This window comes from Schistocerca serialis, chromosome 6 (genome assembly GCF_023864345.2).
Source record: "Schistocerca serialis cubense isolate TAMUIC-IGC-003099 chromosome 6, iqSchSeri2.2, whole genome shotgun sequence".
NCBI classification, from domain to species: domain Eukaryota; kingdom Metazoa; phylum Arthropoda; class Insecta; order Orthoptera; family Acrididae; genus Schistocerca; species Schistocerca serialis.
Window position 1 is genome coordinate 484,038,997 of NC_064643.1, and position 13,627 is coordinate 484,052,623.

The 13,627-nt window shown below is 35.6% G+C and overlaps 1 protein-coding gene across 2 annotated transcripts in view; it reads left to right on the plus strand.

Moving 5' to 3' along the window:
- Positions 1-13,627, plus strand: part of LOC126484009 (3-hydroxy-3-methylglutaryl-coenzyme A reductase) — a 405,549-nt gene that overhangs the window by 371,207 nt on the left and 20,715 nt on the right. For both annotated transcript variants that reach the window (XM_050107329.1, XM_050107330.1), the window contains 6 exons: positions 2,821-3,011; positions 3,555-3,661; positions 4,009-4,157; positions 5,653-5,817; positions 6,811-7,010; positions 7,772-8,040. In XM_050107329.1, coding sequence (XP_049963286.1) covers positions 2,821-3,011; positions 3,555-3,661; positions 4,009-4,157; positions 5,653-5,817; positions 6,811-7,010; positions 7,772-8,040 — 1,081 coding nt within the window. The remainder of the gene's footprint in view (positions 1-2,820; positions 3,012-3,554; positions 3,662-4,008; positions 4,158-5,652; positions 5,818-6,810; positions 7,011-7,771; positions 8,041-13,627) is intronic.

The following is a 13,627-nucleotide window of genomic DNA, read 5'->3' on the forward strand; positions in this document are numbered from 1 at the left end:
TTCATGGTTTCTCTGTGTAAGTGAGAATAAAAGTTAGTGGTAATAAATCTTTCTCAGATGCAGGCCCTGAGTATGAATGTTTTATTTATGTAAATGCCAATTTATTCTGAGATTGCTGTATGTACATTGAGGCATTTACTAGAAGTCCTGAGAGTGCCTATTGTGTCAATTTTCTTATCAGTAAAGAAAATAGGAACTGATAAGATCAACAAGTTATCCATATTAAAAGTTCCTTCTGCACAAGGGGAAACAAAAAGAAGTAACACTTGTGTTCTTTACTTTGGCTAAGGAATGAAGATAAAGAAGAATTAAGACATTTTGATTTCATGTGTTCTACTTTCAGTGCATAGGACAGCATTGTTACATTAATTGGACCAGTAATGGATTTCTGAAAAACTCATACAGTATGTAGTGTGCATGCAAACTAAGTTTATAGGAATTACTGAAAAAAGTAATTGCAGTCATCTGTAATATGTCTGAAAGAAGGTTAAAAGTAAAGCTGTCATCAACCTGAAGGTTTGTTTGACCATCACAGTGCTTTACTAGTTTAATGTGTATTACAAAAAGTTGTGCGACTCTGACTGGGTATTGAATCCAAACTCTTTGGAAATTTATTTCCATGTTTTACTATTGACTGTGAGCCACAGTTCTTTAATCATAACAAAAGAAGTATAGAAGTGTGCTTATTCTTCTCCAAGCAACCGACTCTGAAACTTTACTTTCTCTCATAAAAACAGTAACTGTTAATAAAGGAAGTGTGGGGCACGTGCGCCATGCATGAGATAGAGATAGAGAGAGAGAGAGAGAGATAGAGAGAGAGAGAGAGAGAGAGAGAGAGACAGACAGAGAGAGAGAGAGAGAGAGAGAGAGAGAGAGAGAGAGAGGGGGGGGGGAGAAGGGGAGGTTATGCACTTGATCCAGTGATCCTCCAGCGTTTTCTTGCCATTGGACAATAGGTTCTGCCAATGCAAAATACTCATTGAGTGCCACTATCACTTCCTCATTTGATGAAAATTTCTTCCCAGCAAGCCAAACTTTCAAGTTAGTGAACAGCAAGAAGTCAATGGGGGCTAAGTCTGATGAATAGGGAGTAAGAGGAACCAATTCAAAGCCTAATTCATTCACTTTTGCCATTATTATCGCTCATGTGTTGAATGGTCTATTATTTTTGTGAAAGAGCACTTTTTTGTGTGCCAACCTTGGTCTTTTTTCAGCCAATGCAAGTTTCAGATGATCTAACAATGAAGTGCAATAGGGCCCAGTTATGGTTCAGCCTTTCTACAAGTAATTTATGGGGATGGTTCCTTGGGGACACCCAAAAATTGTGGCCATCACCTTACCAACTGACAAAATTGTATTTTACTACTTCAGTGCACATTCAACAGCCTTTGTCCATTGTTTCGACTGTCATTTTAATTGGTGTAGTGATGTAACTAGTAAGTGCAGGAAATGTTGCAGATTGTGATTAAACATTGCCAGGCATTATGTTGAAATGTCGTGCTAGATCCACTTTTTATTGACTGTGAGCAATCACGGCACCCACCTCACACACAGCTTCTTCATAGCCAGTTCTCCTTGCAGGATATAATGCTCTCACTCAGTTGAGATGCATACAGTCTTAACCAATCTCTCAAATTTTTATTCAGTGGCCATGCATTACCATTTCTTGGATTTTGCCGATGGTTTCCTTTGTGGTGACATCAGTTGCATGAGTGGAGCATGGTTTGTCTTTGGTGCTCATCTGCCCAAGCTTAAAATTCATAAATCCAAAAATAAATGCTTTTTGATGGTGGTACAGAGTCCACATGAACTTCATCTAGTTCTGTTTTGTTTTGTGTAGCAGCCCAACCCATCAAATGAAAATGTTTAATCACAGCAATAAACTTTTTATTTTCTTTATTTATTTTTTCAATCCCAGTCAACACACTGACCAATTCAGATGACTGACAACAATGAAGTGTATGCTGTACATTGTTGAAATTCTTTCTATGATCCTTGGAATAATCAAGCTTACCAACCTTAGAGGCAGAAAAAATATTCTATTCTTTATTGGAAATTTACCATACTCATCAGACCACTCTCATAATTCTCATTTCAAGAATTTACTTTTACCCATAGCATCAAGGAAAGGTTCACCTTTTTTATATATGAGTCACATGAATCTTCTGTTTCATGTACAAATGTTCACAACACTATAACAGAACTTTGTCTTAAATACTGTTTCGTTGTCACATTTGTCTAACAAAATACACTGCTTTTCTTGCTTGGTTATTACGGTATCTTTTCCAGCTTTTGTTCTCCAGTTTTTCGTTTCCTGTTTCTGTTTTTCACACGGTTCTATCATTCATGGTTTCTTTCAACTCCTCTAGAACTGTACCTATAAGTAGTGTTAAGTCTTAATCCCTTGTAAATGTAGCAGACCAGAAGTATGGGTGTCTTACAATTCTTTGGACATCCTTGCCTCATTCTGTATTTTTATGTGTATCCCTTTTCCCTCAGTTTGTGGAAACTGTACATGTGTGACACACTTATTTGCCTCCTCCTCAAATGCTATCATAACCTGCAAACTTTGTGAGTATATCCACTCCAACTTAAAATTTTTTATACTTCTTTTGTTTTCTTTCTTGTTGTTACATGAAATTCACTGACATTTTTATTGTGCAGTTTCAATACATTATTTATAATTGTGAATATGGTTGACTTTGCACATGGTAGCACTAGGACAGACTAGCGTTAGAAAGTTGAATCATATGAATCAGTTTTCTCTGTCATTTAACTTCAAGTCAAAAACTACAATAATCGCTTATTTATTCTTTGCAGAGATGCGTTATTTTTCTTTCTATTGCTGATCGATCTATCTAAAGCAAGTGCTCTGGCACAGTTAGCACTTAGCGCTAGCAACACAGAAGAAGTGCGACGTAATATTGCTCGGGGGATGGCAACTCTGGGACCTGCCCTCACACTGGACACACTTGTTGAGGCGCTTGTCATTGGTGTTGGGACTCTCTCAGGTAATGCATCAAAAGTACACAGTAAAGCTTCAAAATACACTTGCTGCAGTTTTGTCAATTTGATCAGATGAATATGTTTAGTAAATAGTTTAATAATATTGTAGACTATATAGAAGTAAAATTCTGGCTCTATGGGTAATTATGAACTGCATATAATGAAACAGTCAATTTATTCACAATTTCAGTGCTTATTAAGTGCACCTTTGTCAAAAATGAAGATAATCCATAGTGCACAAATTATTGTATGTGTATAACATGCTTCAGATTCAATATTCCACTTTCTAAGCAATAAGATCCATATCTTTATAGTAGTTAGAATCGAAGTTAGCATGTTAATTCCTCCAGATGGCATTTACGTTTTAGCAGTTCTTAGGAAAAACATAACAGACTGGAAATGAATGACTTCAACAAAGAACAAAATTTTACTTCTGTCATGTACAGAAATAGGAGTTTGGAATTATAATTTAATGTGTTTTTTGCATAACCTCATGTTTTAAATAAATTTTATTAAGAAAATTTCTTAAAGACAAATTACTATTGCAGGTGTTCGCAGACTGGAGGTCCTGTGTTGTTTTGCTTGCATGTCTGTCATTGTTAATTACATTGTCTTCATGACATTCTATCCAGCATGCCTTTCTCTTATCTTAGAGGTAAGTAGACTCATTGCCAGATCAAGTAATTTCTAGAATATCTAATTTCATATACCTGTGAACTGCGAGTCTCAGAACCTGACCTTAAATATGTATTTTAGGATAATCATATTTTTTTAAAAGGGACATTTCCTTGATATTTGTTGCATTCAGTGAATGTATTGTAATCTGGAAGAGGGTTATCCGCAGACTATTCATTGCTTAGAGGAATAAGAATCAAATTTTTAATTTCTTTTACTTTTGCCATCATTTAACTTTATTTTTTCTTTCTGAAATTTTTCCCTGTTTTGACCATTTTACTTACTTTATATATTGTGGCAATATTTAATTCATCATCCTGCCAACAGTTATCACGAGCTGGTAAGCACGGCAGGCCTGCTTGGCAGGAACGCTCAGCTATAGTGCGCCATGTGCTCCAGGAGGAAAAACCAAATCCAGTGGTGCAGAGAGTCAAGGTGATCATGTCTGCAGGTCTTGTACTGGTTCATGCTCATAGGTATGTACAATTTATTCAGCATTATAGATATGTTAAGATATTATCTTTGGACACCAGACTTTTCGGATGCTATGTGGTGTAGACAAAGAATTTATTGCTTTAAACGAAGTATCACTATATGGTCAAACATAATGCTTCACTTTATTTCTTCACATTATTTGTCCCAAAAGGTTTGAAAGCCTCAGTTTATATCACCGTGTTTCTTGATATCATCAGAGTGTGCAGTAACATATCACTGATGTAAAGTTCCATCATAGGAAAATTCAGCTAACCAACTGGCAAATTACAAGGGCAAATACTTACATTTGGAAGCTGAATTTGTAAAATTATGCGAATGGAAATGTAAAGATATAAATGTGAAACTGTATCATTTCTATTACATATTGACCTAGAATATTCTTTGCATTTTGCAGTTATGTAGCATAGTAACCATTTTTTAAACATTTCATGTCACATATCTTTCTCATAGGTCACAAATAGCAATGTATTCCATATATTCATTCACAGCTTTGTTACCATAACAGATAAGTTGAGGTGAAGGCTGGCCAGTCTTTGAAGCAACCTGTTTCCTTCTTTTAATGGCTTTTGAAATTATTCTTGAGTGAAGGAATAGCTATTTGTGGTCCCAAGGTATTAGTCCTTGACTGCTGCTTCACATTCTCTTCCATTTTGTGCTGCATATAGTGTTACACAATGCATGCTTTGTCCTGTGAACTTGACAGCGGTGTGTTATTTGTTTTTATAGTGTCCCAAATGTGTTTATAACTGGATAAAATTTTGAGTTCATGTCACTGTTTCATGAAACATTTTCACAGCATCCTTAAGAGTGGAATGTAATTTTAAAACTGGTGCAGTAAAATTTTTCTCTGTTTGGTTAAGTATACATAAAGTGTGTAGCAACAGCCAAAGTTTAAGGTAATAATACCTTCTGGCATTTCCATTTTTTATTTCATTCACTCTTTACCTACTGCTGTAGTACAGTTTGAATTTTTGAAATGTCATCGCATATTTAGGGCAGTATTTTAGAACATGGTTCTCCATATCAATCATTGTAGAAAATGAATTTCTCTGCTGTGCATTTATTTAAGCAAAGACTCGTTATTTGGTAGTGGGTCAGCACTTAATATTTTCCTTTTTTCTTTAGCTTTGTTAAATATTACTTATCTAATATCAAAAATATTTTCCTATAAATGTTATCAGAAGATTATATTCAGATTATTCAATTGTCTACAAATATAAGTACAGAGACGTATTAGTTAACTAAGGTAATTTCAATGACATCCGCATTTGCTTATGTAATGACAGGCGCATTTTTACGTATTTGAAAGATGAGAGGATAGTGCCGTGATGACGTAAGCACTGTCAAAGCCAGAACAGGAAGTTACAGGTCTGAGGGCAGGGTCACACTTCCTGTCAGATGTCGTTCTATTTGTGTGTTCCAAAGGTGTTGGGTCGTACCCACTATGAGCCACCATTTGTTTTCTTATGCTCTTAGTCGGTGGGGACTTGGCGGCGACGATACAAGCAGTGTACCTTCTGTGGGAGTCCCAGGAACATCCCTGCCATTGGTGGTTTCCCCCACTACTTCTGTCTCTTCTACTGCTGTCTACAACCATACTGATGACTTCACAGCATCCTCTATCCGCGAGTACCTGCTTAGGTAAGTTTCAGTGATGACAAATGTGAAATGAATTTCAATACATAACAGAAAATTTGATAATGTTAGAATTGTTCCTAGAGAACTGGTAATTAAAAAGAGATTTGAATCACATGTAGCAGTTCACTTACATTCACTATGGAAGAATAATGGTATCTGTTAACATTCAAAATGTATTCATCTACATGTTAGTGCACACCAAAACTGAACGACTGTAAAGTACATTGCACGTAACTGAGTCATGTGTACTTGTTTCTGTTGGATACACTAGTGAAATTATATATTTTTCAGTGACCCATCTACAAATACACAATATTTACAAAATTCTCCAAGTTCTGTAAACAAGATTTTTTTTTATGTTCTTAAAGAAAAGTTACAGTTTCTGTTTGTTTTAGTCTTTTTTATTGAGACATGAGGGAACCTAGATTCCAATGGCTAGTGACTCCTGTTATTGTAATAACTTGTGCCTAGTTCTACTGTTACCTGGTAATTAGACTTTTATTTACTATCCTTAATTGACAGTGGCCAATGGAAGGTGTAGAAATTAAAGAAAGAAAAATATTCACTCAGCTCATTTTGTTTTGAAGAGTGCTTTGTAACTTCTTATTTTTAGGCTGATCTACAGTTTCATCAGGGAATACATTTAACTTAACAGCTTTTGACATTTTTGTATGTGTGATATGATTGAAAAAGCCGGTTAATGATTTGAAAGAAACTGTATGTGAAATTTAGTAGGATATAGAAGAGATCATTTACTGCATGTGTCAGATGATATACGAACTGTTTAATTGAATATGAATGATACGGTTTCAGTATAAACGATTTTTCTTTCTTATATATGTAAAACAACATGTCATATTTGCCAAAGGAAATTTTGACATAGCTGTTCATATTGCTATAACTGTAATCTATAATGACATACTGTTTGCTGATTTGTAATTTATATTGGATAAAGCTAGCTTGAAATTTTTAGGACTGTAATGTTGCATGTTCCAGGTGGCTGACTGTGAGTGCTGACCACATTGTCATTCTTATCCTGCTGTTAGCACTTGCTGTAAAGTTTGTTTTCTTTGAGAGTGAGGAGGATATTCGGGAGCAAATGCTGGTATCTGACCGGGCCAGTGACAGGGAACGCAGGCACAGGAGTTACAGTCATGGCCATGCTTTCGATCGTATGCGTCCAATGCTTGAAGCCGGTAAGTTTGTGAGTGTTTTTATAAAACAATGTTCTCCTTACTTTTTGACCACATTTGTGCATAAATGTGGTAGTTTTATTCAGTAGAATGAGTGTGTCAGCAGCTTATCTCTCCTACATTCCAGTATTATGAATAATCCTGCCTTAGAATTAACTCTCTGAAATTATAGTGTAACTGTAATAGGAAATCTCCGTTTTAGAATCATTTTTATATCTAAAGCTTCGTTGGCAGGTATGTAGGTTACCAGATGAAGAACCAACTTCTTTGGCAGTGATAGAGAAAGTATAATTGAGTAAGCTATATAACCAGGTACTTATTGTGATTTAGCAAAATTGTGGAAAATCAAGTCTGCAGTGGTCATGTTGATATTTTGAACTCAGCTTCCCTCACCTCATATGAAAAAACTGTATCCATATTTAAATTATATTTGCATATAAAGGGGTTCAATGCCACTTTCTCAGAAAAGAACTTTGGTTTAGACATTTGCAGTTGCACACCACTTAAAGTTAGTGACAATGCATGTATATGTTTAGCATAGTTTTTTCTGCCTTCATAGTTGTGCTATAATGTTGGGATGTCTACTGCTCTGCCAGTGATGTGCAAGCCATACAAGGTACAATAATATTGTACCCAATTTTTCTCTTAAAATTATATAATATTTAGTTGCACTTTAGCACTTTCTACTCATAATCACTATCTGTTACACTTATTGATTATGTTGTGTATCTATAACTGACTTCTTTTTTGTTTATTATTGATAGGTTGGGTGGAGGTCCCATCTCGTGAAGAACTCATTGCAATTAACACTGAGCACAAATCAGTTCAGACAGATCATCAGGAACAGCAGCAGCAGCAACCACCACCACAAGAGCTTAAACCTATAACTGAAGTATCTCCAACATGTCAACAGGCACAGCAAGATATTGCAGTTACAGAAACAACAGTGAATAAGACATCTCTTGATGAAGATAAAGAGGAACCACAAATTTGTCGAAGTTTAGAACAGTGTGTGGATATATATAGATCCAAGGTAAGTGTGAAATGCTTAAGGACACAAGAGGTAGATTCAGTAAGATATTATCTGTGCAGCAGCATTCAAATTACTAGGAAAAGAGTTACAGTTGTATACAGGAAATATAAGCCTGAAACAAAAGCTATGAAAAGTGCCAAATCTGTACTGGAAATGCTGTTTCCTTCCAGTTATTAAATTTGTTAATTCCACATGTAAGTGCCTTACGTATATCAAATTGATGTAACAGGAGTCAGCTTACTAACTATATGGTTATGAATATATTTCTGTATAGAGTGTTTCAGAACTCAATGCAAAACTTCATGAATGGATTCCTCGTATAACAAGAAGAAATATTTTACTGCAAAGCTCTTTACTTTCCATAATTTGAGAGGAACTAGTGTGGAAAACTGTCCAGTAAATATGGGCTCTAAAATGCAATATGGATTCTAAAATGCATATCTTAAGAGCTATGCGCACTTGCTGATATTTGTTACTGTAAAAAACATCTCTTCTATTGAACAAGTGCTCACATCTCGCAAAATATGCATTTTAGAGCCCAAGCTCAAGCCCAAGACATGCTCTCTTGAGGTAAGCATTTACCAAACTTGTTCTCTTCTTGTTATATGAGGAATTGGTTCCTGAAGTTTTGCTGTCGAACTCTGAAACACCCTGTGTAGACATGATTTATTTGTGATGGCTATGTACAGCTTAGTAAGTAGCACACTCTCTACAGTTTAATAAAAATTCGCATATAATTCTCTGACCTTATTCCTGACAGTAGTAAAATTTAAGGTACAACCGAGGTAATTACCTTTGTTTCTGTGTTACCCGTGCTAGATTTTTGGAGTCAAAAAGTCAGGATTGGATGAATTGTCCAAAAGAACTAGTTACATTTAAAGTTAAAAGTGTTCATTGGTACCTGTCAAGATATTTTATGTTTTTTGACAAGTGAGCAAACATTTTCGGGCTGTTTTGTGTACTTTCTGGGCCAAAGCTGACCTTATTGATGAGTAATGAAGGTAATGTTTCCTTTTAACTGTGCTGGATTATTAACGATACATTTCATAAGAAATATGAAGGTACATTTAGAACGCTGAACTCTGTGAAAAAGCACATACTACAAGACTTGTAACACACATTACTCACTTCAATGCCCGATAATATCTTTTTTTATCATTTGATGAACAACTGTGTACTTGCGACAGTTGAAATGACAAAGGTGACACTATGGTGTTTAGATTTCAGTAAATGTACATTTATTTTCACAAAATGCATTCACAATTATCAACTTTGTCTTGCTAAGATTTCTTATTTACAGTAACTTCAAGGGACTCTAAACTGAATGCTAAAATTGCAAGTTAAATAACTACTGCAGTGATTCAAATAAATTTTACTTTGTATAACAGTATACGGAAAAGATAGATGGCTACTTACCATAAAGATGGCATGTTTAGTTGCAGACAGGCACAGCTAAAAGACACTTGCACATTAGCTTTCAGTCACAGCCTTTGTTAGAAAAGACTGTGGCCTGTCTGCAACTTAACATATCATATTTATGACAAGTAGCAGTCTATCTTTTCCTTACATTGTTGATATGTCAAACCGGAAGTTTCCACTGTATGATCTTATTTTATGTAATTATGTCTCACTGGTGACTGACTACAGAAAATGTTAGTTATCTCTGTTCACCAAAGGCTGAGTATGGTGTTGCCCACTGTGCCTATGTAAAGACTCCTGCAGTAAAGTCAAAATAAAGAACAGTCACACATTTAATAATAACATAAAAGATGAGAATAGTAGACAATAATTACACAAATTTGGTAAAGACCTGTTTTGTTTCTCTATTGGCTGTGTATTCAATTTCACATACAATTCGCATTACATACTTTAGTCTAAAAAATACTTCTTTCTATAAAGTTACCCCAGAAAATTATGCTGTAACTCATGATTTTTAGAATGCAAAGTACGGTGTGTTAGGGGTGTAAGTGCAGATATTTTTATTGGTGTTTGAGGACTCTGTACTGAACAATATTACATCAGTATTTTCTTCATTTTGCAGACTAATAATGGGAACCATTAGGAGTAGTATAATTTTAGATTGGTTAGTATCTCCAAGTACATGTGGCAAGAGGAAATCATTAATGCTTATTTTCCCTTGGGCAGCAGGTCGGGTGTTGAAGTGTGGACGCATTGACACAAAACAGTTAGTTGATACTTAAAGGCATAGTCCATTTTGTGTTGCAGTTATGACCATGCAGGAAACATCAGATAGTAAATTATTTGACATGTTTGTAGAAAGGCTGTTAGACACAGAGAAGAAACAGCTAATACACGGAAGTGGGTATACGTTAAAGTACCAATGATCACAATGTTTGCACTTATACACCTAAGACCCTGTATATTACGCTGTTCATTTCTAAACTAGCAATTAGGCAAAGAGCAAAAGTTTCTGGACTTAGCTGTTGGAGAAGCTCTCTTAGAGTCTATTTTTATGAGGTCATCCCTGATAATTGAAACATTATACTATATAAAATTATGAGACAGAATTTCTAGGTAGTATTTACTTTCAGAAGGCGAACTATTTAATATCAACAATAGATACTTTAAAAAAGTACATGACAATATCTTACTATTTGGAAGTATCAATTCCTTCCTTGGAGAAGAAAGACGCAGATCGTTGCCATGAACTTTCAGGGTGTTTATGGTCTGGGACAATTGGGAAATCTGGGAAAACCCTGGAATTTTTTCATCCGGGAGAAAATCGGGAAAAACCTGGGAACTTTTTAGAATCCCAGGAATTTTTCGTTTTTTTAGTCTTCAGTGAAATGTTTGTAATTTTCACTGGTAAGAAGGGATAAACAGCAAAATGTGCCAAAGGCTTTAGCATGAAGACTATGGAATACTTCATATCAATAAACTGCTGCCGAAAGTGTGATGTCACAGCTGTTTACATTAAGTTCGTTTGAGCAGTTGCCCATAGGCTAACGCACATGCACAGTTGAGTTGCGTGTGGACAGTACATCTTCCTGTTTCCGGCCACTTTAGATGTGACTATTTGCTGCATCAGCAGTAGCAACAAGCAGCCAGATACTACCCAGAAAAATTTTTCTTGCGCACCCAGGCTGCCAGATTAGCACATGCACATAGCAGTCTGGGCTGTAGTGGAGAGGGGTTTAGTCTCCATGTAAGCTGTGTTTACATTTAGTGGTTTTGCTGTTTCCTCTTCGTGTACACTTCTCACGTCAAATGAAAACAAAATTGATTTCTGTGGTTGGGAGCTATCAAGTCAATTAAAATACATTCGTGTAATCACGGAAGGCTTACGTATGTTATTAGGTTCAATTTTCTGATTTTACTTCCACAGTTTTGGCAGTCAGTCACCTTGTTGAACAATGAAGCTATTTTTGTCAATTTGCTAAACAAACGTGGTTTTTATTAATCTTTCCCCAGAGGCAGTCAATTTATTAGAAACAAAGTGTTTCATTCGGCACTATTGGCTAGTTTCAACTGTTCACTGAATTTCAAGTGCACATTTTCATCTTCTGGCACATATGGCATTATGCCATAATAAAGACCCAAACATGAGATAATACAGTACTGGTACTCCAAGAAAATTTGCATCCTAAAAACTGCACTGAAAAGCTTAATATCAGGTTGGGGCCTACTTCATTGTGAATCTGGACATATGAATTTGCACTTTAAGCCAAATTATGCAATTTAGTATGGTTTACAAAATTTCTATGCTGTTTGAGTATCCTATTTCTTTTAGGATGTCATGTAAGATCTCTTAATTTTATGTATCTATGAGCATATTGGCTTCCTGTGTCAACATAGCTGCCCAAGCGCAGTAACTTCTGTTTTCTGGCACTCTCTGGTGACTGCGGAAACAAAGCTATTTCTAACAGGTTGCAGGAAAATATTGCAAATGGTGCTTTGAAAAGCATTAGTTTCAAAGTAAATTTTCTTTTACACAAGATGAATTATGTTACGTGTGTGAAAGTGCAATGAATTTCATAAATCACAGAGCCTTTGACTCTCATTTAAATTTTAACTCATTAAGGACTAGCCACTTCAAAGAAATCTGAGCCCAGAAGACCAGACATTAATGTCATTGTTCAAATAACTTACGGGTTTGCTGCCGGGTGATGTCATCGAACACCGCCAATATTTTGACAGGAGCACACCCTGCCATTCTCAAGGCACAAGTGCGCATTTGTGCCTTGAGAATGGCAGGGTGTGCTCCTGTGGAAATATCAGTGGTGTTCAACGACGTCAGCCTGGCAGCAAACCTGTAAGTTATTTGAACATTTGATTCGCTGGGAAAAGTTAAGGTCTCACATTAATGTCATTATTTTAAATTTTACTGTCACATTTGTGTGATATATCTTAAAGTGTAACACGTGCAAAAAAGACCAATGTTATATGTGAAAGCTTAACTTTTCTTGTAGCTACACTATGTACATTAATTTAAACCATTAACTTTCCCTGTTTGTGCGTTCACACTATTTAATAGTGATGTTGCTATTGGCTGACTATGTCATGTCCCCCATGCTCTAAATATCTGCTGTCATTAGCTAGTGAGATCATGTGACATGAGTGGCATTTTAATCTCGATTTGAATGTTTTGGAAACTTAACATGCTGTTTGGAATCCACACTTTCATAATACAAATACAAAAATATGCAAAGTACCATAATATGAAAATCGCAGCATAAATGTTGCTGCACATCACAGTTCTTTCCAATACATTCTTTGTTTTCTTATTTTTCCCTGAGTTTTCGTTTTCTGAAGTTCCATTCTGGTGTATAAAACCTTTACCATTCAAAGAATTGATATTTTTACAGCTCCAAGGGAAAGTATACTGTCACTTATCATGGAAAAAGTGTATTTTTCACCTTGGAAGAAGTGTATTTTCACATGGGAAGAAGTGCATTATTAACTGTTAAATCTGGAATTTTTTCTTTTTTTTTCCTTGTCTGTGTATACATCCTGTCTTAATCTTTGTCACCCATTGTCCTCACAACTTTTGGTTCCTCACATCCTGGAGTCTAAATGACCTGCCCAGGCTTTTAAACCTTCCAATCCTATCCCTCTCTCATCTCAAAGGAAGGAACTGATAGTTCTAAAAGACAGGATTGTTTCATGTGCTTATATATGAGTGTATGATAGATATTAAGTATTTTGCCTCCAGAAAGCAGTTCTGCATCACAGTTTTATTGTTTTCTTGAAGGAATATTTCTTTTGAGTATTGTTCTGTGTTTACTGACACCTGTTCATGATTGTTGTTAATTAGTTCGTGTCCCCCCCCCCCCCCCCCCTCACATGACTGAATATTTTGAGTTCCTTAAGATTAAATGAGACCCTGTGTATTGAGAACCACATGCTATTTCTCTGAAGAACATCAGTAATATTTTTTTCTGAAAATCCCTCTAACAAGATTAATTATAACTAGAGCCTGGTTTATTATGTAATATCAACATGCAAAATATGTAATATAATGCAAATATTTTATTAAATAAACTGCCTGATATAAAAAGTGAAGTGCGTAGAAGACATGATCAGATAGCAATGTAACTCCGTACAGTATTCGCTATCGATGTGTATG